The 27,164-nt window shown below is 47.0% G+C and overlaps 1 protein-coding gene across 2 annotated transcripts in view; it reads right to left on the bottom strand.

Moving 5' to 3' along the window:
• The window catches only part of DHRS7B (dehydrogenase/reductase 7B), a 63,290-nt gene that overhangs the window by 12,286 nt on the left and 23,840 nt on the right, over positions 1-27,164 (bottom strand). The window contains exons 1-3 of one of the 2 annotated variants that reach the window (XM_036278439.1): positions 26,168-26,393; positions 22,030-22,208; positions 14,017-14,126 (exon numbers count right to left, since the gene is read on the bottom strand). In XM_036278439.1, coding sequence (XP_036134332.1) covers positions 14,017-14,126; positions 22,030-22,183 — 264 coding nt within the window. In that variant the 5' untranslated portion in view covers positions 22,184-22,208; positions 26,168-26,393. Of the gene's footprint in view, positions 1-14,016; positions 14,127-22,029; positions 22,209-26,167; positions 26,394-27,164 lie in introns of those variants that run through there. The other variant, XM_036278438.1, reaches the window with a different exon arrangement.

The following is a 27,164-nucleotide window of genomic DNA, read 5'->3' as shown; positions in this document are numbered from 1 at the left end:
CACACAAGGAAGTACTGAGCTGTATGGCACTGGTGCGAGGGCTGGAGAGGAGGCTTTCTCAGGGACAAACGTGCTGTCAGAGGCCTTTGTTCCTTTGGTGAGCCCTTCCCTGGGGCAGCAGACAGCAGCCATATCTGGGACTCCAGCAACCTGGCTCACACTGGTTGCCCCGCCCTGGTGATTCCCTGAGGCCCCACCCTGCCCCACCCAACTTTCAGGCCCACCCAAGCTGTTGCCAGTTGCTTTACCATAGGATTGGCCTGTCTTGGATCCTGCTTCAGGTTTTCCTAAATTTTTTCAAACAACAGCATCTGGTCTCAGATAGCTGCATACCTCTTAAGTAATACACAGAAACAAACACAGGGAGGCAGCCAAAATAGGAGACAAAGAAGTAGGTCCCAAATGAAAGAACAGAACAAAACCCCAAGAAAAGAACTAAGTGAAATGGTGATAAGCAACCTAACAGATGCTGACTTCAAAATACTGCTTATAAGGATGCTCAATGAACTTAGTGAGAACCTCAGTGTACTTAGGGAGGGCCTCAAGAGCATAAAAAAGGACCAGTTAGAAATCATGGATACACAATTAGAATTGAAGGAGGCATTAACTGAAATAAAGAATAATTTACACAGCTTCAATAATAGAGTACGTAAATCCAAGGAGCAAACCATCGATTTGGAATATAAGGAAGCAAAAAATGCCCAATCAGAACAGCAAAAAGAAAAAAGAATCCAAAGAAATGAGGATAGTGTAAGGAGCCTCTGGGACAACTTCAAGCGTGCCCACATTCGCATCTTGGGGGTGCCGGAAGGAGAAGAGCGAGAACAAGAAATCGAAAACCTGTTTGAAACAATGGCAGAAAACTTTCCTAACTTGGTGAAGGAAACAGACATACAAGTCCAGGAAGCACAGAGTCCCAAACAAGATGAACCCCAAGAGGCCCACACCAAGACACGTCATCATCAAAATGCAAAAGGTTCAAGACAGAGAGAATCTTAAAAGCAGCAAGAGAAAGGCAGCTAGTTACCTACAAGGGAGTTCCCATTAGGCTGTCAGCTGATTTCTCAAAAGAAACTTTGCAGGCCAGAAGGGAGTGGCAAGAAATATTCAGAGTGATGAAAAGCAAGAACCTACAACCAAAATTACTCTATCCTGCAAAGCTGTCATTTAGAATCGATGGCCATATAAAAACTTTCCCAGACAAGAAAAAGTTAAAGGAGTTCATCACCACCAAACTGTTATTATATGAAATGATGAAGGGCCTTTTTGAAGTAAATGATAAAATATATGAACAAACAAAATGGCAATGAATACATATCTATCAACAACTGAATCTACAAACAAAATGAACAAGCAGAACAGAAACATTCTCATAGATACAGAGAACATTTTGTTGGTTGCCAGATGGGAGCGGGTTTGGGGGAATGGGTGAAAAAGGTGAAGGGATTAAGAAGTACAAATTTGTTGCTAGACTGACAAATCTCAAAGGGAAAGGGGTTGCGGGGGGGGTGGGGGGTGGGAAGAAATAAACCAAAGGACTTATATGCATAATCAATGGACACAGACAACAGTGTGGGAAAAGGCCGGAGGGGGGCGGCAGGGGGGAAGAGGGGATCAATGAGAAAAAAATAAGGAACATGTATAATACATTAAACAATAAAGATTTAAAAACTAAATGAAAAATAAAATGCCAAAGAAAACAAAAAATATGGGCAGAGGAACTAAATAGACACCTCTCTAAACAGGACATACAAATGGCTAAGAGACATATGAAGAAATGCTCAACATCACTAATCATCAGAGAGATGCAAATTAAAACAACAATGAGGTATCACCTCACACCTGTCAGAATGGCCGCCATCAACAAATCATCAAACAACAAGTGTTGGAGAGGGTGTGGAGAAAAGGGGACTCTAGTACACTGCTGGTAGGAATGTAGACTGGGCAGCCTCTATGGAAAACACTATGGTGTTACCTCAAGAAATTAAAAATTGAACTGCCATTTGATCCAGTGATCCCACTTCTAGGAATATACCCTAAGAAGCCTGAAACATCGATCAGAAACAATATATGTAGCTCCATTTTTATAGCAGCACTATTTACAACAGCTAACATCTGGAAACAACCCAAGTGTCCATCAGTAGTCGAATGGATAAAAAAAACTGTGGTACATATACATAATGGAGTACTATGCAGCTGTAGAAAGAAAGATCTCTTATCCTTTGAGATGACATGGAGGGACCTAGAAAGTATTATCCTAAGCGAAACAAGCCAAGCAGAGAAAGACAAATATCACATGATCTTACTTATTTGTGGAATATAATGAATGTAACAATCTGAGGAATTGGGTAGAACCAGAGAAGTGGAAGTAGGGTACAGACTGACAACCCTGAGAAGAGGGAGTGGTGGGGGGAGGGAAGAAATAAACCACAGAACTTATATGTATGTGTGCATGAACAATGGACATGGACAACAAAGCCGGGTATAGGGTGAGGGAATGGGGATGAGGGTGTCAATGGGGGAAAAAAAGGAGAAACATCTGTAACAACAACAAAAAAAGAATAAAAAATTATGGAAAAAAAGAAAGAAAACAGGAAAAAAAATCTTCAAAATGATTTATCACCTGACTTACTACAAACCTTGGAGGCCAAAGTGTTAAAAGAAAAAAATGTCAACCAAGAATTCTGTATTTGACACAACTATCTCTAAAAAAATGAGAGACAGCCCTGGCCGGTGTGGCTGGTGGTTAGAGCACTGGCCCACAAACTGAAGGGTTGTGGGTTCGATTCCTGATCAAGGGCACAAACCTGGGTTGTAGGTTCAATCCCCAGCCCCAGACTGGGTTGTGTGGGAGGCAACCAATCCATGTATCTCTTTCACATCAATGTTTCTCTCTCTTTCCCCCTCCTTACTCCCTTCCAGTGCCTCTAAATGTCAATGGAAAAAAATATCCTTTGGTGAGGAGGAAAAAAAAAAAAAATGAAAGAGGAATTAAGATTCCTAGATTAAACAAAAGCTGAGAGAGTCTGTTACCACTGGATCTGCCCTGGGATAAATACTGAAAGGAGTCCTTCAGGTTTGAAGTGAAAGGAACCTAAACTGTATAATTTAAAGCCATATGAAGAACTAAAGATACCCAGTAAAGTAACATGGACAATTTTAAAACCTAGTATTATTGTTAAACTAAATAGAAGTGAGTATTAATGTGATTTTGGTTTGTAATTCTACCTTTTATTTTCTACACAACTTAAAAAACAAATGCATTTAAAAGCCATTATTAATCTATGTTATTGGGTAAGCAGTTACATAAACAGCAGAAGGCGAGGACAGAGCTGTAGTATTTGTATGCTGTTAAAACTAAGGTGGGCCCAGCCGGTGTGTCTCAGTGGATTGGGTGTCCTCCCACAGATTGAGAGGTCCTGGTTTGGTTCCTGATCCAGGAACATGCCCAGGTTTCAGGTTCAAACCCCTGTAGGGGGGCGTGCAGGAGGCAGCCAGTTGATGTTTCTCTCTCTCTCTCCCTTTTCTCTCTAAAAAATACAGACATATTTTTTTAAAACACTCAGTTGGCCATGGATCCAAGATGGTGGCAGACTAGGTGGAAGTTATACTCACCTCCCCCACGACCAAACTGGAAGTACAGTAAACTACAGAACAATCATCCTGAACAACCAACTGAAGACTAGCTAAAGAGAGTTATAACCAAGGGTTTGCAGAGAAGCCATATCAAGACTGGTAGGAAGGGTGGAGACACAAAAAGGATTCTGGAGGGATATCTCAGCTGCAACGGTTGTCCCTAAAGAGCGTGGGGTCTCAACCCCAAGCCCAGCTCCCCAGTCCAGACCACTACGGCCAGGAAGAGGCGCTGGCTGTGAAAGTCAGGGGGGATTCTGTCTGTCAGGGGGAAACAGAAGATTGCTAAAGACACAGGCACCCTCTTAACGGGCCAGCACATAAAATTTCGTTAGTAGCCATTCACCCTGGGCTCTGGTGGAGGGAGGGAGGGTGGGTCATACTAAAGCCACTTGAGAAAAGTCTGCAGCTGTGGCTCTGGGGAGAGAGCTGTGCTGAGTCATTCCTCCATATCGCAGTCACCATCTTTTTTGGGTGGAGCATGCCCCTTTGTATGGCATCAGCCAGGGAGAAAGCAAAAGCCCCACCCTCTGGGCTCCCTCTCACCCACCCTGTGGGGCTTATGCCCTGCTGAGGAGTCAGCTGCCTTGGCTGGGGTGTAAAGGTCTGGGAAGATTCAGGGAGTATCAGAGACTGAGTTGTGTGCTTTGGAGTGGGGGCCAATTCCTCCACTTTATTGAGAACCTGACTGGTGCTCTGACCTCACAAGAGATCTGCTAGCCCACCCTCCAGGCTCCCAGCAGCCCCACCCACCCAACTCCTTGTGGCTTCACCCTACCGAGAGCAGGGTGAAATCTAGAACAGACTGAGTTGTGTGGCTCTTGGATAAGGGCCACACGGCTCACCTTCCATGAAGCCTGACCAGCACCTCCACCTCACAGGAGATCCACGAGCCCCATCCTCCCGACTCATGGAGGCTGACCCTGCTGAGCTCAGGCTCCTCCTGGCAGAAGCTGGGACAGGTGGAGTTATGTGGTTCTAAGACAGGGTCCATTTTCCCTCATATGCCCAAGTAGGTAGAGCGCTCCCTTCACATGGACAAACCTTGGTTTGTTTGGGGCCAATACACTTGGCTGACCTCATCTGATGACTCCCTGAGATCCCACCCCACCACAAGATGTGTGAGGACCCACCAGGTGGCAGCTAAACTTGGTATACCCAGGGACTTTTATTCTTTATCCTCACCTGAGGATATTTTTCCATTGATCTTTAGATACAGTGAAAAGGAGGGAGGGAGAGAGATACACACACACACCCATGGATGTGAGAGAGACACATCTACTGGCTGCCTTCTACATGGCCCCAACTGGGGCCGGGGATTGAACTTGCAACCGAGGTATGTGCCCTTAACCAGGAATCAAACCTGTGACTCTTTGGTCCATGGGCCAACGCTCCAACCACTGAGACAAACCAGCCAGGGTCCTGGGGACTTTTTAAAACATATATTTTTTTATTTTTACAGAGAGAGGGAGAGATAGAAACATCTATGTAAGAACATATTGATTGGCTGCCTCCTGCACACTCCCTGCCAGAGATCGAGCCTGCAACCTGGGCATGTGCCCTGGCCAGGAATCAAATCAGCAACATTTTGGTGCATGGGATGATGCCGAACCAAGCTGCACTGGCCAGGGCTATACCCAGGACTTTTGATGAGTGGTCTCAGACCTAGCACTAGCCCCAAGATTGAACCTGTATCAATCTGGTGAGCACCACTCACCCCTACCTGGAGACCCACTGAGAACCCACCTCATACAGCATGAGTACCGCCAGAGAATCCTTCAGTGACTGAGCCTAACAGGCAGCTGGCAGGCAGAGACAGGCTGAGGTGGATCTTGGGATGCTTTGGAACTTTTTCTGACTTGTGCCCCGCCCAGTGCTGGTTAATAGCCAGCCCTGGTGAGCAGTTTGGTGCTTCCCATACACACCCGGGCCCAGCAGAGGCAGCCATGAACTGTGGATGGCTTTGTAGCTCCAAATAGGTTGCCCAGGGCCAATCACAGGCAGCATCTGACACTGGCCAGCACCAGAGTCACTCTCAAATCCAGAACCAACACACCCAGCAGCCAGCTTCAGACAGCACAGAGCAAGATCCAGTAAGTTTCACAAGCAGCAGTCTACAAAGACATCCCAACAGGCACCAGATCCCGCTGAGGGGAATCGGTGTCGTGTGGACAGCGCCCACACAGCAGCTCACATGCCGTGGTCAGGGTGGAGCTTCACAGTCAGCCAGCCAGAGGGTTGAGCCCATGTACAAATGAGCCAATAGCAATCAAGACTCCATTACAACAGGAGGTCGGTCCCACATAACCCACAAAAGGGACATTCCTGGAGCAGCCAGCTCAGGTGATCAAGGAGACTGGACCCCACAGAACACCTTATACATAAGGCCACCCTACCAAGACAGGGAGTCGTAACAGATCTACCTAATACATAGAAATAATCACAATGAAGCAGCCAAAATGGGGAGTCAAAGAAACAGGTTGCAAATAAAAAAAGAGAAGAAATCTCCAGAAAAAGAGCTAAATGAAATGGAGGCAGGCAACTTATCAGATAGAGTTCAGAAAAATGGATATAAGCCTTGGCCAGTTTTACTCAGTAGTTAGAGCATTGGCCTGTGGTCTGGAGAGACCCGGGTTCGGTTCCCACTAAGGGCACGTACCTCGGTTGCAGTTTGTCCCCGGCCCTGGTTGGGTCGTGTGGGTGGCAATCACTCGATGTGTCCCTTTCACATCAATGTTTCTCTCTCTCTTCCTTTCTCTCCCTCCTACTCTATCTGAACAAAAAAATGAAAAAAATGTCCTCGGGTGAGGATAAAAAGAAAAATGGATATAAGAATGCTCAAGGAATTTAATGAGAACTACAAGGTACTTAGAACTACAATAGCATGAAAAAGGACATAGAAACCATTAAAAACAGAAATGAAGAATACAATATTTGGAATGAAGAATATACTAAAAGGAATAAACAGTAAGTTGGATGAAGCAGAGGGTCGATCAGCGATTTGGAAGACAAGGTAGAAAGAAATACCCAATCAGAGCAGGAAAAAAAAAAAGAATGAAAAACAATGATAGTTTAAGGGACCTTTGGAACAACCTGAAATATAATAATGTCCACATTATAGGGGTACCAGAAGTAGAAGAGAGAGAGATCAAGGGATTAGGCACCTATTTGAAGAAATAATGACTAAAAACTTCCCTAACCTGGTGAATGAAAAAGACACACAACTCCAGCCCTGGCCGGTTTGGCTCAGCGGTTAGAGCGTAGGCCTGCGGTCCAGAGAGACCCGGGTTCGGTTCCCGCTAAGGGCATGTACCTCAGTTGCAATTTGTCCCCGGCTCTGGTTGGTCATGTGGGTGGCAGCCACTCGATGTGTCCCTTTCACGTCGATGTTTCTCTCTCTCTCTCCCTCTCCCTCCCACCCCCACTCTATCTGAACAAAAAATGGAAAAATGTCCTCAGGTGAAGATAAAAAAAAAAAAACCCAAAAAACAGACACACAACTCCAGTAAGCACAGAGAGTCCCAAATAAGATGAACCCAAAAAGGCGCACACCAAGACACATCATAATTAAAATGGCAAAGGTTAAAGGAAAACAGAGAATCTTAAAAGCAGCAAGAAAAAAAACGGTCATTACCTACAAGGGGCTCCCATAAGACTATAAGCTGATTTCTCAACAGAAATATTTCTGGCCAGAAGGGATTGGCAAGAAATATTCAAAGTGATGAAAAAAAAAGAGCTACAACCAACAATACTTTACCCAGCAAGGCTATCACTTAGAATGAAAGGAGAAAGAGCGAGCTTCCCAGACAAGCCAAAGCTAAAGGAGTTTGTTACCACCAAACCAGTGTAACAAGAAATGTTAAAGAACCTTCTTTAAGAAGAAAATGAAAAACAATAAAACCCCAGAGGCACATAGTTGAAAAAAAATAAAATGGCAATAAATACATATCTATTAGTAATCACTTTAAATATAAATGGCTTAAATGTTCCAATCAAAAGACATCTGGCAGATGACTGGATAAGAAAACAAGACCCATATATATGCTGTTTACAAGAGATCACCTCAGAATGAAAGGTTCACACAGACTAAAAGGGATGGAAAAAGATATTTCATGTAAATGGAAAGGAATAAAGAGCTGAGGTAGCAATATTTATATCTGACAAAAGAGACTTTAAAACAAAAAAGGACACTATGTGATAATAAAGGAAGCAATCCAACAAGAATATATAAGTAAACATTTATACACCCAACATAGGAGTACCTAAATATATAAAACAAATCTTGATGGACATAAAAGGAGAGACTGACAGTAATACAGTCCTAACAGGCATGAATGGATAGATCTTCCAGACAGGAAATTAACAAAGAAATGGCAGCCATAAAAGACACACAAGATCAGGTGGATTTAATTGATATCTTCAGAGCATTTCACCCCAAAACAGCAGAATATACATTTTTTTCAAGTGCACATGGAACATTTTCTAGGATAAACCACGTTAGTCCACAAAACAATCTCAATAAATTTAAGAAAATTTCAATCACATCAAGCATCTCTTCTGACCATAATGGTATGAAACTAGAAATCAATCACAAGAAAAACACACAAAACACAGAGGTTAAATAACATGTTATTAAACAATTAATGTGTTAATGAGATCAAGGAAGGAATCAAAAGATACCCTGAAACAAATGAAAATGAGAAGACAACAACCCAAAATCTATGGGACACAGGGAAAGCAGTCTAAGAGGGAAACTCATAGGATTACAGGCCTATATAAAGAAACAAGAAAAAAATATCAAATAAACAATCTATCTAACTTTACACTACAGAAACTTGACAAAGAACAAAAAATAAAGCCCAAAGTGAATAGAAGGAAGGAAATAATAACGATCAGAGCAGAAATAAATGAACTGGTGTCTAAAAACAATACAAATGATCAATGAAACCAAGACTGGTCCTTTGAAAAAATAAACAAGATGAACAAACCTTTCACCAGATTCATCAAGAAAAAAAGAAGAGAGGACCCAAATAAATAAAATCAGAAGGAAAAAAAGAGGAGAAGTAACAACTGACATCAAAGAAATATAAAGACCTATAAGAAAATATGACAAACAACTATATGCCAACAAATGGGACAATCTGGAAGAAATGTATAAATCCCTAGAAACATACGATCTTCCAAAACTGTATCAGGAAGAATCAGAGAATATAAACAGATTACAACCAGTGAAATTGAAGCAGTAATAAAAAAAAACAAAAAAATTCCCAACAAACAAAAGTCCTAGACTAGACAGCTTCACAGGTAAATTTTACCAAATATTCAAACAAGAACTAACACCTATCCTTTCCAAGTATTCCAAAAATTCAAGAGGAGGTAATACTCTGAAGCTCTTTTTACAGGGCCAGCATTATCCTAATTCCAAAATCAGATAAAGACACTACAAAGAAAAAAAATTATAGGCCAATATACTGATGAACACAGATGCTAAAATCCTCCACAAAATATTAGCAAACTGGCCTTGGCTGGGTGGCTCAGTTGGAGCATCATACCATACACCAAAAGGCTGTGGGTTTAATTCCCGGTCAGGGCACATATCTAGGTTGTGGGTTTGGTCCCCGGTTGTGGTGTGTACAGGAGGCAACTGATTGATCTTTCTTTCTCACATCAATGTCTGTCTGTCTCTCTTTCTCTCTCTCTCTCAAATCAATGGAAACACATTCTCTGGTGAGGATTAAAATATATATATACACACACATATAAATACATATATGTACATATATTAGCAAACTGGATCCAGCAATACATTAATAAGATAACACACCATGATCAAGTGGGAATTATTCTGGGGATGCAAGGTTGGTACATCCTACAAATCAATAAACATGATACAACACACAAACAAAATGAAGGATAAAAATCACAGGATGATATCAATAGATGCAGAAAAGCATTTTATAAAATCCAGCACCATTTATGATTAAAAACAACAACAACTCTTAGCAAAATGGAGAAAAAAAGGAACACTCCTTAACATAATAAAGGCCATGTACAACAAACCCACAGCCACCATCATACTCAATGGGCAAAAACTAAAAGCATTTCCCTTAAGACTGGGAACAAGACAGGGATGTCCACTTTCACCAATCTTATTAAACACAGTACTGGAAGTCCTAGGCCCAGCAATCAGACAAGAAGAAGTAATAAAAAGAAACCAGATTGGAAGGGAAAAAGTAAAACCCATTCTTTTGCAGATGACATGATACTGTATGTCAAGAATCCTAAAGATTTCAGCAAAATACTACTAGAACTGATAAATGAATTCAGTAAAGTAGCAAAATACAAAATAAATATCCAAAAGTCAGTTGAAGTTTCATACACGAATAATGAACTATCAGAAAGGGAAACTAAGAAAACAACCCCATTCACAGTTGCTTAAAAGAAAATGCTTTGGAATAAATTTAATCAAGGATGTAAAAGACCTGTCCTCAGAAACTTAGAAGACATCGAAGAAAGAAATTGAAGCTACATAAGTGGAAGCATATACCATGTTCATGGACAGAAAGAATTAACATCAAAATGTCCATATTACCCAAAGTAATCTATAGATTCAATGTAATTTCTATCAAGATACCAATGGCATATTTCATAGAACTACAATAAATAATCCTAAAATTTATATGGAACCACAAAAGACCCCAAATAGCCGCAGCAATCTTGAGAAAGAGGAACAAAGTTGGAGGAATCACACTACCTGATATCAAACTATACTACAAGGCCACAGTGCTTGGAACAGGATGGTACTGGCATAAATGAAGACAAACAGATCAATGGAACAGAACAGGGAGCCCAGAAGTAAACCCATGCCTGTATGGTCAATTAATATTTGACAAAGGAGGCAAGAACATATCATGGGGTTAAGATAGTCTGTGCAATAATTGGTGTTGGGAAAATAGGATACATGCAAAATAAATGAAATGACCACCTTCTTATATCATACACAAGAATAAACTCAAAATGGATTAAAGACTTAAATGTTAATTTTTTATTTTTTATTAAATTTATTGGGGTGACATTAGTAGGGTGATATAGGTTTCAGGTGTAGATTTCTATGATACAAGATCTGTATATTGCACTGTGTGCCCAACACCCAAAGTCAAATCTTCTATCAACCATATATTAAGCTCCTTTGACCCCCAAATCCCCACTGTGTTCCCTCTGGTAACCACCACACTACTGTTTGTGTCCATGAGTTTCAGTTTTATATTCCACATGTGAATCAAGTCACATGGTTCTAAGCTTTTTCTGATTGGCTTATTTCACTTAGCATAATATTTGCAAGGCCCACTCATGTCGCAAATGGCAGTATTTCATCTTTTCTTGAGGCTGTGTATACGTACCACATCTTCTCAATCCAATCTTCTATGCAGGACACTTTGGTTGTCTCCATATCTTGCCACAATGAACATAGGGGTGCATATATCTTTGTGTATACATGTTTTTGAGTTTTTCAGGTATATACCCAGGAGATAGATTGCTGAGTCATATGGTAACTCTATTCTTAAATGTTTGAGGAACTGCCACACTGTTTTCCATGGTGGCTGCACCAGTCTATATTCCCACCAGCAGTGAATGAGGGCTCCCTTTTCTCCACAACCTCTCCAACACTTATCATTACCTTCCTTGTTGATAACAGCCATTCTAACAAGTGTGAGGTGGTATCTCATTTAGTTTTGATTTGCATTTCCCTAATTGCTAGCAAAAAAAAAAAATCATCAAACTCATAGACACAGATAACAGCATGGTGATTACTAGAGGGGAAGGTGAGTGTGGGGAGGAAAAAGAAGAGATACATGATGATGGAAGGAGATATGACTTGGGGTTTTAAACACACAATACAATATATAGATGGTGTATTATAGTATTGTACACCTAAAACTTATATAATTTTATTTTATATTTTTAAATTTTTTTCCTTTAATTGATTTTTAGAGAGAGGGGAAGTGAGAGGGAGAGAGAGATGGAAACATCAATGAGAGAGAACATTGACTGGCCGCCTCCTGTATGCCCCACATTGGGGATCGGGCCCACAACCTAAGCATGTGTCCTGACCGGGAATCGAACTGGCGACCTCTTAGTGCATGGGTCGATGCTCAACCACTGAACCACACTAGCCGGACTATATAATTTTATTAATGTCACGCCAATAAATGCAATTTTTAAAAATCTGGAAAATTGGAGAAAAAATAAAAATAAATTATGAATATAAAAAAAGAGTATGCACACTCTGTTATTTACAATAGCCAAGATATGAAAGTAACCCAAGAGCCCATCAATAGACAAGTGAATAACAAAACTGTGGCACAGCCTTAGCCAGTGTGGCTCAGTCAGTTAGAACGTCAGCCCCTATGCCACAAGGTCACCGATTCGTTTCTTGGTCAGGACACATATCTAGACTGTGGGTTCCATCCCTGGTCGATCCTAGGTTGGGGCGTGTACAGAAGGCAACCAATAGATGTTTCTCTTTCATATCTGTGCCTCTCTCTCCCTCTCTCTCTAAAAATCAATGAAAATGTCCTTGGGTGGGGACAAAAAAGCAAAGCTGTGGTACATATATACAATGGAATATTACTCGACCATAGAAAAGAATGAAATATTACCATCTGCTACACCAGGGATGGACCTAGATGATATTATGCTCAGTGAAATAAATCAGTCAGAGAAAGACAAATACCATGTGATTTCACTTATGTATGGCATCTAAAGAACAAAATAAACAAAACTGAAGCAGACTGAGATAGGTTGCCAGAAGGGAGATTGGCTGGGGGACTGTGGATGAAAAAGGTGAAGGGATTAAGAAGTACAGTTGGAAGTTACAAGATAGTCACAGGATGTAAAGTACAGCACTGGAAATATAGTCAATAATATTCTAATAACCAAGTGTGGTATCAGATGCATACTGGAAATATCAGGGGGAACACTGTGTCAAGTATGATTATCTAACCACTGTGCTCTACCTCTGAAACTAATACAAAATAATATCAAATGTAAACTGTAATTGAGAAATAAAATTAAAAAGAGTATGCAAAAAAATTAAGATGGCCAGACCTCCTGGGGTAGGTGTAACTAAGAACAACAGAAAATGACAAGCGTTGGCAAGGAAGGGACAGAGAGGCTGGAGCCCTTGTGCACTGCTGGTGGGACACAAAGTGGTGTTGCTGCTATGGAAACAGTCTGGCAGTTCCTCCAAAGGTTAAACATGAAACTACCATGTGCTCAAGCAGTTCCACTTCTAGGCGTAAATCCAAAACACTGAGAGGAGGGACTCAAACAGGTGCATGTGTACCAGTGTTCATAGTCATCGCCAAAAGGTGGACACAACCACAGGGTCCATCAACAAATGAATGGATAAACAATGTGGTATACATATATAATGGGATATTTTTCTGCCATAAAAGTGGAATGAGATTTTACAAAATATATTTTTTTAAAATTTTGATTCTTAAAGAGGAAGGGAGAGAGAAACAGTGACAGGAATATCGATGTGAGAGCAAAACATCCATGGGCTGCCTCCTCCATGCTCACTACCAGGGATCGAGCCAGCAACTGGGGCATGTGCCTGGACCAGGAATTGGACAGGCAACCTTTGGGTGCATGGGACAACACCCACCCAACTGAGCCACACTGGCCAGGGCAAAAGAAATGAAATTTTGACACATGCTACGACATGAATGAAGCTTGAAAACTTTATGCTTAGTGAAGTAGCCAGACACAGAAGGACAAATATATCTTCCCATTATACTTAGTGAAGTAGCCAGACACAAAAAGACACATATTATATCTTTCCACTTATATGAGGTATCTAGGCAGATTCATAGAGACAGAAAGCAGAACAACGGTTTCCAGGGGCCGTAGGGGGGCATGAAAATTCATTGTTAATGGGTAAAAATATTTCTCAGGGATGATGAAAGGCTTCGGGTATAGACAGTGGTGATAATTACATGCTCTATGAGTATACTTAATGCCACTGAGTTGTGCACTTATAAATGGTAGAATGATATATACTATGTTGTGTGTATTTTTCCATAATTAAATATTTTAAAGTCATCACCAACCTGCCTTCCCCTGCCCAACAAAACTGAGATGAGCTGGTATCAGCCGGGCAAGGGGAGCGGGGCAGGGCTCATAAGTGGTGGACTGGGACTTGAACCGATGACAGCTCTTCCTCAGGCTGAGGAGCCCTGTGTGTGGTGTGCTGCTGCCCTCCCGGCACCATGTGACCATGTGGACGCCCTGCTTGTCCAGTAGCTCAGGAGGGGGCCACTGTCTCAGCAGAGGATGGACTTGCTCCCCTTCCCCACAGAAACACACCCGTGGGCTCACCTTGGTGGCCTGAGAAGCAGCGAGTTCTTTGGTGAGCTCTTCTAGGGCCTCCCTGTTCCGGCCACAGAGCACCAGCTTAGCGCCCGCAGCGTAGAAGACTTTGGCACACTCTGAAGGCAGAAGAGAGAACCTTGGTGGCTGAGGAAACACAACGTCTCCCTTCCCCAGTGCAGCCCTAACCGACCCAATGTTGTACAACGTGTATTGTTTCCATGTGTGTTGAACATACACGGATGAGCCCCGTTGTGGAGCAGGCGTGGAGCTAGGAGTTCCGGTCCCACGACAGAGGAACTCTTGCTGCCTCAGAGCTCAGGTTCGGATGTGTGCTGACACCCACAGGGCAGGAAGGCAGGGGCTGGCTGACAGAACGAATAGGTACTATGCTCAGGACGTTCCATGATCATCTTCAGCTCTGAATGACCCTGTGAGCATCATCCCTTTCCACAACGGAGGAAGTTTGGCGAGGTGACACGACACGCTGGTGACCAGGCAATGCGGGCTGCTGCACTGTGGCTGCAGAGGCCTGCGTCCTAGTATAGCCCAGCCTGCTCCCAGGTCCCCTGAATGCAATCAGTACAAGTCTACTGGGTGTTTACATGTTTCTGGAGAGTCATGGGGGACACAGGGCTCTGTCGAGAAGGGCTGGGGAGTCTGAGGGGCCATTGTTTACTGGAGGAGGCAGAGGGAGCAGAGGAGACAAGCACCTGGGGGCACGGAGTGACAGCTGGGGCAGAAAATGGAGAGTGCACCCACCCTGCTAGGCTGGGAAATAATACAACTGGAGAGTAAAGAGTTGAAACATGCTGATGTCTACAACAGCAGAAAATTAGAAAGGGTGGCTGCACTTTCTTTCTTTTTTTAAATCCTCACCTGAGGACTTTTTTTTTTTTTTTTTGCATTTATCTTCAGATAGGGGGAGGGAGAGAGGAAGGAAGAGAGAAACATCAGTGTGAGAGACATACTGAGTGGCTGAAACCCACATGACCCCAACCAGGGCCGGACAAAATGCAACCAAGGTACATGCCCTTAGCGGGACCCGAACCGGGGCCTCTCTGGACTGCAGGCCGACATTCTAACCGCTGAGCCAAACCGGCCCAGGTGGGTGGCTGCATTTTCAAAGGCTCCCTCCTGCTGGGTGGGAAGGAAGAGGCCGGGAAAGACCAGGCTCCACGGAGCCCCTGACGTTCCAGTGCCCCAAGGAGGACATCGCTGCCTGTGGTGAGAAGCAGTCCAGGCTCTCTCGGGCACCTCTGCGGGTCAGTATTCTTCTGGTAGCAAGAAGAGAGACTCAGCTCGCATGTGGCAAAGAAAAGAGGATCTATCAGGAGGGTGCTAGGCTGGCTCCAGCGTTAAGAGCAAGCGCTGAATGGCCGGGACGGGAGGGAGGGATGGGAAGGGTGGGAGTGGTGGCCGCCCAGGCCTCTGGCAGCAGGAACCCTCTCTCAGTGCTCATGTCCTTGCGCATCTCTGCAGTGTGGCTCCTCCACAGGGTGAAATGGGCTACCGGCAGCTCTGTGCTCACATGGACACACCTCCCCTGACAGACGGGAGGACACCTCGACTCATCTTCTCCAAACTCTGGTGTCAGAGTCTCAGTGAAGGACTGTCAGCCATGGTGGGAGCAGCATCTACAGGACTAGCCCAGCCAGGGTCCCACATAACTCTGAGGTCAAAGAGAAGGGGCAAAGGGGAGACCACCAGAACCCGGGGGCTAGCCTATGGGGAAAGAGGGAGGAAGTAGAGGGTGAGGTCCTCTTAGCTGTTGTTCGCCCCGCCCCCGAACATGTCCTGACTAAACGTGTTCAACTCTGACTGCTGACACTGACTGGTTCTGTGATCTCGGGTTAAGTTACAACCTCTATGTTTCTCTTTCCTCTTATGTAAGATACAGATAAAACAGCACTGGAATTGAATGAGTTGAAGTGGATACAGTAGTAGATACAAACACGATTTAAAAAGTCCTACATAAGTATTGGTTTTGTATTTCTAAGCTGCCTTTCAAAAATGTTCTGAGCACAGACTGTCGGTGACCATGGAAACTGCAGCCTGTCCTCACCAGCTCTGCCTCCCTCGAGAGCCCAGGGGCAGGTCTGCACGACCCTCACCCGAGCTGACCCCTGGGCCGCAGCCCGACTCTCAGAGGCTGAGGCAGCCCAGTGGTGTCTGTGCCCTCGGTTCAGAGGGGACAAGTTGGGAGCTGCCTGGAGAAGGGGAGGGATCACGGGGGTCACCTCCTCTCTGGGAGGTCACTGTTCTGACGGCCCAAGGGTCAGCATTTCTCACAGCTAAACAGCTCCCAGATGGGGGAGAAGTGCAGGTTCCAGGAGGAGAGCGGCGCCAATGGACTGCCTCCGGGGCGAGCCCCCAGCCCGCAGCCTCCCTGCAGGTCCATGCTGGCTCTGCAGGCCGGGCACCACCTCCCCGCATGCCCAGGCAGCTTTCTGGAAGTTAGCACAGCTTCAGGTGTGCTGCTTCACCTTGGAAGCTCAGGTTGGCGTGTTCACTGGCTCATCCCACCAAAGGGCACAAATCCAGACAGCTGCAGCCACTGCTCGCGTGTCCCCGGTGGTCTGGTCAGGGCCATGCCACTGTCCTCCTGCCCTGCTGTTCTCCACAGAGCAGTGAAGGCATCCGGGCTGGGCTGCGCTGGGCTGGGCTGCACTCAGCCAGACGCAGCACTCCTGCTCAGCCGTCAGCAGCATTCCCAAAGGGCCGGAGCTCCCAGCCTTGCTGCTCCCTGCCCCTGGTGCCCTGCCCTGACCCCCACAGCGGGCATGTGAGGAGGCACCACTGAAAAGAGCAGACACGCAGAGCAGGGGCGGGGAGGGAGGGGCTGCTGTATCAGGTTTCTGGAAAATGGCACCTATGTTCTGCTTAAGCTTTGCTCCCTAGCAGAGCCACAAGGGGAGAAATCAGTACGTATGAGGAGCACAGGAATGAAAGTAACGGACTGGAAGGTTCCACGTCCATTCTGTGAAAAAGCTGACGGGGGGTGGGGGGGGGGGTCAAGAAGGCCGAGAGCAAAAGGAAAAGGGCCTCAAGTACTATTACCGAGGGCGGCCAGAAGCCTCTCCTGGCTTTTGTAAATCAAGATCACTGTTCACAACTTCAGGGCTCAGGCTGGCTCACGTGGGCATCCAAACATCTGTCCTCGGCAGCCACCAGCAGGGGGTCAGCACGTGAGCGGGGTGAAGAATCTGCTCCTAGCGCTCACTTACGCAGCAGCACATGCACTGAAACTGGACCGATACCGAGGTGAGCCCGGCTCTGCACAAGGATGACTCGCACACCCGTGAAGCCTTCCCTATTGTTTTTAGAGAAGAATCTGTTCCTATTATTTGCGGCTGGAGGGGAAAGAGATATCTGGAGTCCAGTCCTAACATGTTACATGGGGCAGAACATAAGCAGAGTGAGTTACAATTCAGGAGATGGCAGACATTCTCTCTCTCTCTCCATATATATATATACACACACACACACACACACACACACAACGCAGGGTGTTGTTTTAGACACACACACACATATATTTATTTATTTTTAACTTATCTTTATTGTTAAATGTATTACACGTTTGTCATTTTTCCCCCATTGCCCCCTCCACCCCACTTCCGCCCCGCCCCTGCCCTTCCCCCCACTGTTGTCTGTGTCCATTGGTTATGCATATATGCATATAAGTTCTTTTTTTTTTTGTACGTGCCCCTAGCGAGAACCGAACCTGGGACTCTCTGGTCCACAGGCCGACGCTCCAACCAATGAGCCAAACCGGCCAGGGCATGCACATAAGTTCTTTGGTTTATTTCTTCCCACCCCACTCCCTCCCTGCCCTTTGAGGTTTGTCAGTCTAACAACTAACTTGTCCCTCTTAATCCCTTCACCTTTTTCACCCATTCCCCCAAACCCACTCCCATCTGGCAACCAACAAAATGTTCTCTGTATCTATGAGAATGTTTCTGTTCTGCTTGTTCATTTTGTTTGTAGATTCGGTTGTTGATAGATATGTATTCATTGCCATTTTGTTTGTTCATATATTTTATCATTTACTTCAAAAAGACCCTTCATCATTTCATATAATACTGGTTTGGTGGTGATGAACTCCTTTAGCTTTTCCTTGTCTGGGAAACTCTTTATATGGCCATCGATTCTAAATGACAGCTTTGCAGAATAGAGTAATCTTGGTTGTAGGTTCTTGCTTTTCATCACTCTAAATATTTCTTGCCACTCCCTTCTGGCCTGCAAAGTTTCTTTTGAGAAATCAGCTGACAGTCTTATGGGAACTCCCTTATAGGTAACTACTTTTCTCTTGCTGCTTTTAAGATTCTCTCTTCGTCTTGAACCTTTTGCTTTTTGGTGATGATGTGTCTTGGTGTGGGTCTCTTGGGGTTCATCTTGTTTGGGACTCTCTGTGCTTCCTGGACTTGTTTGTCTGTTTCCTTCACCAAGTTGGGAATTTTTCTGCCATTATTGTTTCAAATAGGTTTTCAATTTCTTGTTCTCTCTCTTCTCCTTCTGGCACCCCCAAGATGTGAATGTTGGTACGCTTGAAGTTGTCTTCGAGGCTCCTTATACTATCCTCATTTTTTTTTTTTTTCCTTTTTCTTTTTGCTGTTCTGATTGGGTGTTTTTTGCTTCCTTATATTCCAAATCGATGGTTTGCTTCTTGGATTTATGTACTCTACTATTGAATCTTTGTAAATTATTCTTTATTTCAGTTAAAGCCTCGTTTCTGACTGTGCATCCTTCATTTCTGACTGGTCCTTTTTGATGCTCTTGAGGCCTTCACTAAGTTCACTGAGGTTCTCACTAAGTTCACTGAGCATCCTTATAAGCAGTATTTTGAACTCAGCATCTGTTAGGTTGCTTATCTCCATTTCGCTTAGTTCTTTTCTTGGGGTTTTGTTCTGTTCTTTCATTTGGGACCTGTTTCTTTGTCTCCTCATTTTGGCTGCCTCCCTGTGTTTGTTTCTGTGTATTACTTAACGAGCGATATGGGGCCAGCTGAGACCAGATGCTGCTTGTTTGAAAGAATTTAGGAAAACCTGAAGCAGGATCCAACACAGGCCAATCCTATGGTAAAGCAAGTGGCAACAGCTTGGGTGGGCCTGAAAGTTGGGTGGGGCAGGGTGGGGCCTCAGGGAATCACCAGGGCGGGGCTACCAGTGTGAGCCAGGTTGCTGGAGTCCCAGATATGGCGGCTGTCTGCCGCCCCCAGGAAGGGCTCACCAAAGCAACAAAGGCCTCTGATAGCACATTTGTCCAGGAGAAAGCTGCCTCTTCAGGCCTCCCTCCAATGCCAAACAGCTCAGTTCTTCCCCATATGTCTCTGGTGCCTTTCAAGCTGGCTCCCCCACGCTGGAGCCAGCAAGTCCGAGAAAGTCCGTGTGCGGGCCTTTTAAGAGGAGCTGCCTGGGGCTCCAGCCACCTCAGCCTCCCTCAGCCTCAGTTCCCACTGGTTTTACAGCTGGAAGTGATGGGGACTTCTCTCCCTGGCACTGGAACCCTGAGCGGGGCACATGGTGTGGGATGGGGACCCCTCAATCCTCAATCCCCCTCAACACCTTCCCAGCCGAGGTGTCCTCCTGATTTTTATTCGCCACATGTGGGTGTGGGACCAGCCTGTCTGCCTCAGCCCCTCCTACAAGTCTTGATGTGGCTGCTGCTTTAATTCTGTAGTTGTAGGACTTCCATTCAGCTTGGTGTCAGGCGGTTCTGAAGGATGGTTGTGCTGTAGTTTAGTTGTCATTCTGGTGTGGTTGTGGGAGGATCGATACTGGGTTTACCTATGCTGCCATCTTGACCAGAAGTCTTGTTTTGTTTTTTTAATTACTTTTCCACTCCCTTTACAGTCCTGGTGTCTGGAAAGGAAGTATGGACCGATGCAGAGAACAATATCTGTCTTACCCATCCTTCTCAAGGGTCCACGCATTGGAGCACCTGCCACCACACCTTTCCTTAACCAGCTCTCCAATACTCCTCAAGGACTCTTTAAAAAATCCTTTTCTGACACAGAAGCAGCTGCTGACTAACCTATATATAGTAACAGAGTGAGGTCAGAGAACCGCCAGTGGCAAAGGTCCTGGAGGCCGCTGTCCCCAAGCCAGTCTGCATATCTGATGACAGGCCAGGGCTCACCCCATGCACCACCCAACACCACAGTGGTGCACAAAGCCTTCCCAGGCTACGCGGGCCACCTGCAGCCCGCCTACCTGTGCACAGGCCCTGTGTGCACCTGGGTCCCTGCAGCCCCAGGGCTCACCAGCCCCGCACAGCCACGCAGCACCCAGCTCTGCGAGCCCCCTGCTGCCCACCCTTCCTTCTGCTTGGTCATACCCCCCGCAGGTAAGACAAGCCTGAGCTTGGAAATCAGAGATGTGGGCTTAAATCTTGGCTTCACACTGCTAGGCTAGAACTCCTAGAGCACTCGCACCTTCTGTGACTCAGCTTTAAGAATTCAATGATACAAAGCACAAGCCAGCACACGCAAACGCACCTTCCCTCCCTCAGGCCTGGTTGTACATACAGGAGCCCCTCCCCCGCCAAATATGAAGCTCTAAGAAATGACCAGGGTAGATAGCTCTTTTTTTTGTGGTACATGCCCCTAGCGGGAACCGAACCTGGGACTCTCTGGTCTGCAGGCCGACGCTCAACCACTGAGCCAAACTGGCCAGGGCTTTCTTTTTTTTTTTCTGGCAGGTAGCTCTTATACCTTTTAGACAAAAACAAACACGATGTATTTGTTAAGAATCGGCAGGACAGGGCTCCGCTGAGGGCAGTAATCGGGTGGTGACAAGGTGTGTGCACACAGCCTGCCCGCCCTGAAGGTGCCTTCTCTGGTGACAGGCAGGCTTCTGCCTCCTGCTACGGGGCGGCACCTTTGGATGTTTTCAGCTACAGTTTGCATTCAGTATCACTGTGCATTGGTTTCAGCTGCAGCACAGTGGCTAGACGATCAGGTAATGCAGAGTGCTCCCCCGGCACTGCAGCGCCCACCCAGCACCTCACCTAGGTATCACAATGTCGCTGGCTGTCGGGAGGGCAGCTGTCACGTGGGAGACTGAGTTCCTGCTTTCCGGGGAATAGAGGAGGGTCAGCGTGTCCTGTCCTTCCTGCACCAGCTGTTTCTTAAGTAACTTTAATTCAAAATAATCAACCTGCCAAAGTGGCATATTTGGGGTGACATATATTGCTCCCCTTCACTGCCGAAGTCAATATACACGGTTGGAAGAGAAATGATGACAGCCCTACAAACTCATTCGTGTTGGGAGGATGTGGTGGTGACAGATGGGGACCTAGATGATGAACATGTTCACAGAATTAGAATGGATCCAAATTGGAGAAACGGTCAGCTAAGGCATCATTCACTGTTTCCAGCCCTGCCAAAGCTGTGAAGGCGTGGTCCCACCAATCACAGGTGTGGGAAGGACCTGAGGCCATGAACCAGGGTGCTGGCTGGACCCAGGGAAGGGCGTGCTCTGCTTGGACCTCACAAGGGCAGTTAGTTGTCTGTATCTCAAAATTGGGAGCCTTGGTCCTGGCCGGTGTTCTCAGTGGTTAGAGCATCGGCCCGTGGACCAGAGTCGCTGATTTGATTGCAGCCAAGGGCATGTACCTTGGTTGCAGTTTGTCCCTGGCCCTGGTCCGTGTCCTGCAGGAGGCAACCAGTCGATGTTTCTCTTTCACGTAGATGTTTCTCCCCTACCCCCAACTCCCTCCTTTCCACTCTATCTAAAGATAAATGGAGAAAAAAAATACCCTTGGGTGAGGAATAAAAAAAAGACAATGGGGAGCCTTCACATAAAGAGCCCTATTTCAACACCCCCTGGCACTGAGTAAGGCTGCCCCTCAGATGAGAGGTGCTGTCTCCAGCTTGCCAGTCTTCCTCCAGGGCCTCTCAGCAATCGCTCCTGTGCCCAGCCCCCAGCCCATCCTGCTTCCTTGCTCCTGTGCAGCCGAGCTGCTCCACCAGCCTAGGCAGTGCTACTGCCAGCTGCCAGCACTGCCCCCAGGACCCACCTCGCCCCAGTCCTGAGGTAGCGCCCGTGATGACCACCACAGCGTCCTGGACATAGGCTTTCATCCGCTCGCGCTGCCGCAGCTTGAAGAAACTGAAAAGTCCCACACAGCCCAACAGCAGGGGCAAGATGGCCGTCGGGGTGACCAAGTCCATGACCCGCACCGTCAGCAGACTCTTCCTGGAAGAACCAAAACCGAACAAATAGTGACAAAAATGGGAACGGAAGAAACTTGCCAGCCCTCCTCCCGTAGTGCACGCAGAGCCAGACATGCCTGTGAGGACGTCAGCTCTGAGCCAGCGAGCACCAGCCTAGGTCCCGAGCGTCCCATCTGAGGTCTCAGGGAACTGGTCTCTCTGCACTGAGCGAGCAGAGGGCAAAGCCTCACGCCTCAGGGTGCCTCAGGTGCACAGTGGCCCAGGACAGGCTGGGGTCATTCAGCTCGGGGCCCAGCTACCTGGGGCGTGTTACAGGAGGCACTAACATACCAGTACTCACCTGATTCTCCTTCAGAGACCTATTTAGGGAAACTTAAGGAATACTCATTACCATTTTAAATTCCTGGGTATTTGTGACACTAGAAAAAATTTTTCAAAGGACAAAGAAAACCAGACCAATCTTTATTCTCCTCCCTGAGCAGATGACCTTCCTGAGCGGGCATCCCCTGGATGGCATCTGCAATGGCCCACAGGTGTCCTCCTGGCACAGGCCGCATGGACACCCACAGGGAGTTCAGCACCAGGGCTGCCTCGCCCACCCACGGCGCACTGAGACGCCCTCACAGCACTCCCCCCCGCTGGGAGAGCAGGAGGCCAGGGGTGTCTGTGCACTGTGTGAGTCCACTCTCAGCAAGTGTGTTTCTTCCACAGCTGCCCTCCTTCCCTCCCTCAAGCCTCCCCCACTCACTGATGCCCTGTGCCAAAGCAACAGCTCAGGGGAGACATGGGGTGTTTAGTCAAGGGTGAGTTAGTGAGGGGAGCCACCATGTGGGTCACTTCAACAGAAGCGCCCTGTAAGGCCCTGGCAGACAGGCAGAGTCCGTCACACAAAGCACCCCCCCCCCCATGCCACCCGCAGGACGGTGGCGCTGGGAGCACAGCAATCTTCCAGGAAAGGAGGGCTGGGAACCAGGACCCCGCGAAGCACCCCAGGCTCCCAGAGTGGGAGTGACGTGACCCTGCCCACCTGCTGGATGTCCCATCCCCTCCACCCCCACATGTAAGTGTTTCTGCATCCTTTCCCAGGATAACATCGACTCTGAATGCAGCACAGACCCACTGAGCTCCGAGCTGCTTTGACCCTGAGGTTCAGGTTCAGGGTGGGCTGTCCTGGCCAAAATGAGATGGTTCTGCTCCGATTTAAACTGTGAACTCAGCTAGGTCAGTGTTTAGTTTAATTTTTCATCTTCCTTTCCAAATACACCTAGATTCTCATTCACCATAAAAAAATGAACGACATTCTTGTATAAACACCTGTGAAAAGTAGTTTTCCATCAGCCTACTTCTGAAAGACCCGCCACCCCTGCCAAGTGTGTACATTCCGCTCTCACCCGACCTGGGCGCATGGCTAATTACAGTGGTTTCTAAGGTGGCAGACTCTGCCTGGGTACTGATGGCACCACCCCTGCCCCCAACAGGAAGCTCAGGCCAGGTGTTCTGGCCCCGAACCCAGGCTGAACCTAGGGCAGATACCAGGACGCAGGATCCTCTGGCCCCCGGAAAGTGTGGCTGAAGTGTGTCCCGGGAGCAGGGGGAGTGCCTGCTGGAGCAGACACGACTGTGCTGGAGTCGCTTTCCCAGGAGTTACAGCGATCGGCCTAAAACACAGGTAGGCCCCAAGGTGATGAGAACCCAGAAGCTTTAGGTGACACACTTGGGTGGGATGGCCTTCAACCCAGCAGGACAGCTGCTTTCTCCACTGCAATCCCAGGTCCTCAGACCACGCAGGTCCCAAAACGAACAACCCTGTCCAGCCCAGGTCACCTGGGGACCAGCTGCTGCCTGGGATGACTGGGGGAGGGGACACTGCTTACAGGGGGGCAGCAGGGCTCCGACTCGCTCTAGTCGGTGGGAACAGGTCTGCACACTGCTGCAGACCACAGCCTGAGGGTCTGCCTGCTTCACACCACAACCTGGGGCTGAGCCAAGCACCACGGCAGGACGAGGGGTGTCAAGCACCAATACTCAGCCTGTTGCCTCCCGAAATCCAGAGGTTTCAGAGACCACCTGGAAGACTCAAATTGACTGTAGCTGGGTGACAACAGGGCAGGGGTCACCAGGAAGAACCCTCGAGCTGGCCTGTTTGGCTTCACATCCCAGCCTGGGTAAGGGATTCAGGGCTTTGAGCCTCAGTAGGCTCATCTGTGAATGAGGGTCTGCAAGTACCCACCTCGAAGGTTAGTCATGAGCCAGAGGAGTCAGTACGTGGAAAGCGTGCAGTCCCGGGTGCTAGAGTGCTCATGAAGGTAGCCACCACCAGCAGCATCACAACCAACAAGGGACAACCTCCTGGCCCAGGAGAGTTGCAGAGCAAGCAGAGATAGAAGGCTGTCGAAAAGAGTCCCTACTTTATGAAAACTAGTTTCTTCTAAATAAGGGAAACTCAATCATTATATACATCTCTGTAGTTTTAAATTTTTATACCTTCATACTTTTCCTTTAATGAAATTAACAAATAGGAAAAAGAGCAAACCAACTTTGTTGAAAGTCAGGGTCCCATATCCCAGGGCTTGTATCAGAAAATGTGGCCACCAGGACAGGCGCTGAGGCCAACAGGGCCAGGAGAAGCACAGACAAGTTCTGAAACGCCCCTCCCCGTCTCCTTACCCAAGGAGGCGGGACGAACCAGCCCTCGCAAGGCCCCCACCGAGACAGGCAGAGCTCCGACAGATGGCACTCTCGCACGCTGGTTTAACCCAGGCCAAGCACCTCCGGCATGAAGGAAGGAAAGAAAACAACAGTGGTGTACACTCCTGGGACTCCAGCCATGCTCTCCCGGCCCTGGGGACCGGTCTGCCCAGGCACACATGGCACAGGTTCAGGGGACCCTCCTCTGCCCACAGGCCAGCTTCCTGTGGGGAGAGCGCACGCCCGCACCCAGTCTGACAAGCTGTGAGGGAACCAGCATGTGAGTGAGGTAGAAATCAGTGCTGACCCTCCCCGGCTAACTCAAGATGGGGAAAAGACACCCTAGAGCAAGCCATTTACTCAAGAGTCAGGTTCAACTGAAAGGTAACTTTCCTGACCAGGTGAAGCTGGTCACGTTGGCAGTGGCCAAGTCTTTCTGGGAGTTTTTCAAATTCTTACAGACCTCGCAACATTTTTTTTAATCTTCACCCAAGGCTATTTTTCCATTGATTTTTTTTCTTTAGACAGAGGGGGAGGGAAGAAGGGAGGCAGACAGAGCAAGAAACACTGATGTGAGAAAGACACGATAGGCTGCCTCTCGCACGACCCTGCCTACAGCCAGGGAGTGAACCTGCAACTCTTGTCTGAGGGCCCACACTCTAACCTCTGAGCCAAACTGACCAGGGCTGCTGGGCCTCCCTGGCTCTCAGAGACAGCTGTGCCGCTCCTGCCTGTCTCACTCTTGGTGGTCAAGATGGCCGGAGAGCTAGACGCAGGGAACTTGGCCCATGCGTTGCTGTGGTGATCAGGGCCTTCTCCAAGCAAAGGGACAGCTCTAAAGGGGAAGAAAGAAATTGAGTCCTGTCTGGCCACAACTCCAGATTAGGAAATAAATCTCCTGTGTAAAGCAAGTTCAAAGGGGGCCTGTTTACTCTGAAAATGGCTTTAATAGATTTATAAATTTTGCATTTTATACCAAACGGCTTTTTAACTGCTCATTTCAGATATAACTGGGAAGGTGAGATGGACAGTATAGAAAGGGAGTTGTGGGGGGGGGATCTTGCTCACAATGTCTAGCATTTGGAGATCAGCTTGTAGGAGGGTCACTATGAGGCACAACAGAAAGCAGGAAAAGCATATTGAGAGAGAGAGAGACAGAAAGAAGAGGGAGAGAGAGGTCGGGAGAGAGAGAAAGTGAGATCACCCCCTCAAACACAACCACGACCACACCTGGCCTGGAAGCACAGCGGCCCAGCGGCCCACAGCTCTCAGGTCAGGCCTCTCTTCTCTGACCTCTCACTGTGAGTTGCTCCAGCTGGCAGGGGAGCCAGAGGATTCAGGTGCACACACGAAGCCCATCTGCTGGGAGTGCTGAAGGTAGAAAACTCCTCCTCGGGCTAATGCTACTCCGGGCTGGGCAGCCAGAAACTTCATGATTTCTCACTATATGACTTCAGAATTCAGCAGCTGTCTTCTTTCTCCACAGAGGGGTTCTTTAAAAAGGTTTTCAGAACCTCAAACTAGAAACAAGACTATCATCAAGAAGTCAAATGAGCAGAAATGTCACCTTTCATGATATTCGTTCCATTTCTCACACTTTAATAAAAATTCTACATTTCACAGATGGAATCTGCTCCAGATAGTCCTTCTTCTATCAATTATAAAAAGTGTACTACTAATAAAAACAAATTGTTGGAATCTACTTGGAAACCACACAGAGATCAAACCACTGCCAGACACATCTGAAAACCCTCCCAGGTTAAAAACAAGCAATGAGCCCGGCTGGTGTGGCTCAGTGGCTGAGCGCCAACCCTGCACTGGGAGGTCCCGGTTCGATTCCTGGTCAGGACACATGCCCAGATTGTGGCCCGAGCCCCAGTGGGGGACATGCCAGAGGCAGCCAGTCGATGTTCTCTGTCATCAATGTTTCCTTCTCCCTCTCCCTTCTTCTAAAATCAATAAAGAAAAGCTCACAAAGATGGCAGGCCTGTAGAAAGGGTTAGCACAAAGCAGTCCATCACGCATGAGAAAATCAGGCTAAAAAGGGATGCTGGGACCACGCAGCATAAAGCAGCTCAGGGTCACCACGAGCAGGCAGGTCGTCATCCCCACCCCTGCCCTTTTCTAGGTGTCATAGCTGGCAAACAGCTCAAAACAGCTGACCTATTAACGGTGGCATAAGCCAGGGGCTATGCATGTGACCCGCATCTGGAAATATACCTGAAAACGGATGTATTTTCAGAGAGTACAGTAGGAAGCAAGTGAGCAGCAGCTGCTGAGGCTGTCTTCA

Source organism: Molossus molossus, unplaced genomic scaffold (assembly GCF_014108415.1).
Source record: "Molossus molossus isolate mMolMol1 unplaced genomic scaffold, mMolMol1.p scaffold_m16_p_28, whole genome shotgun sequence".
In the NCBI taxonomy this organism is placed as follows: Eukaryota; Metazoa; Chordata; class Mammalia; order Chiroptera; family Molossidae; genus Molossus; species Molossus molossus.
Note: the sequence above shows the minus strand (reverse complement) of the source record. Positions and strands in the feature narration are given on the sequence as shown.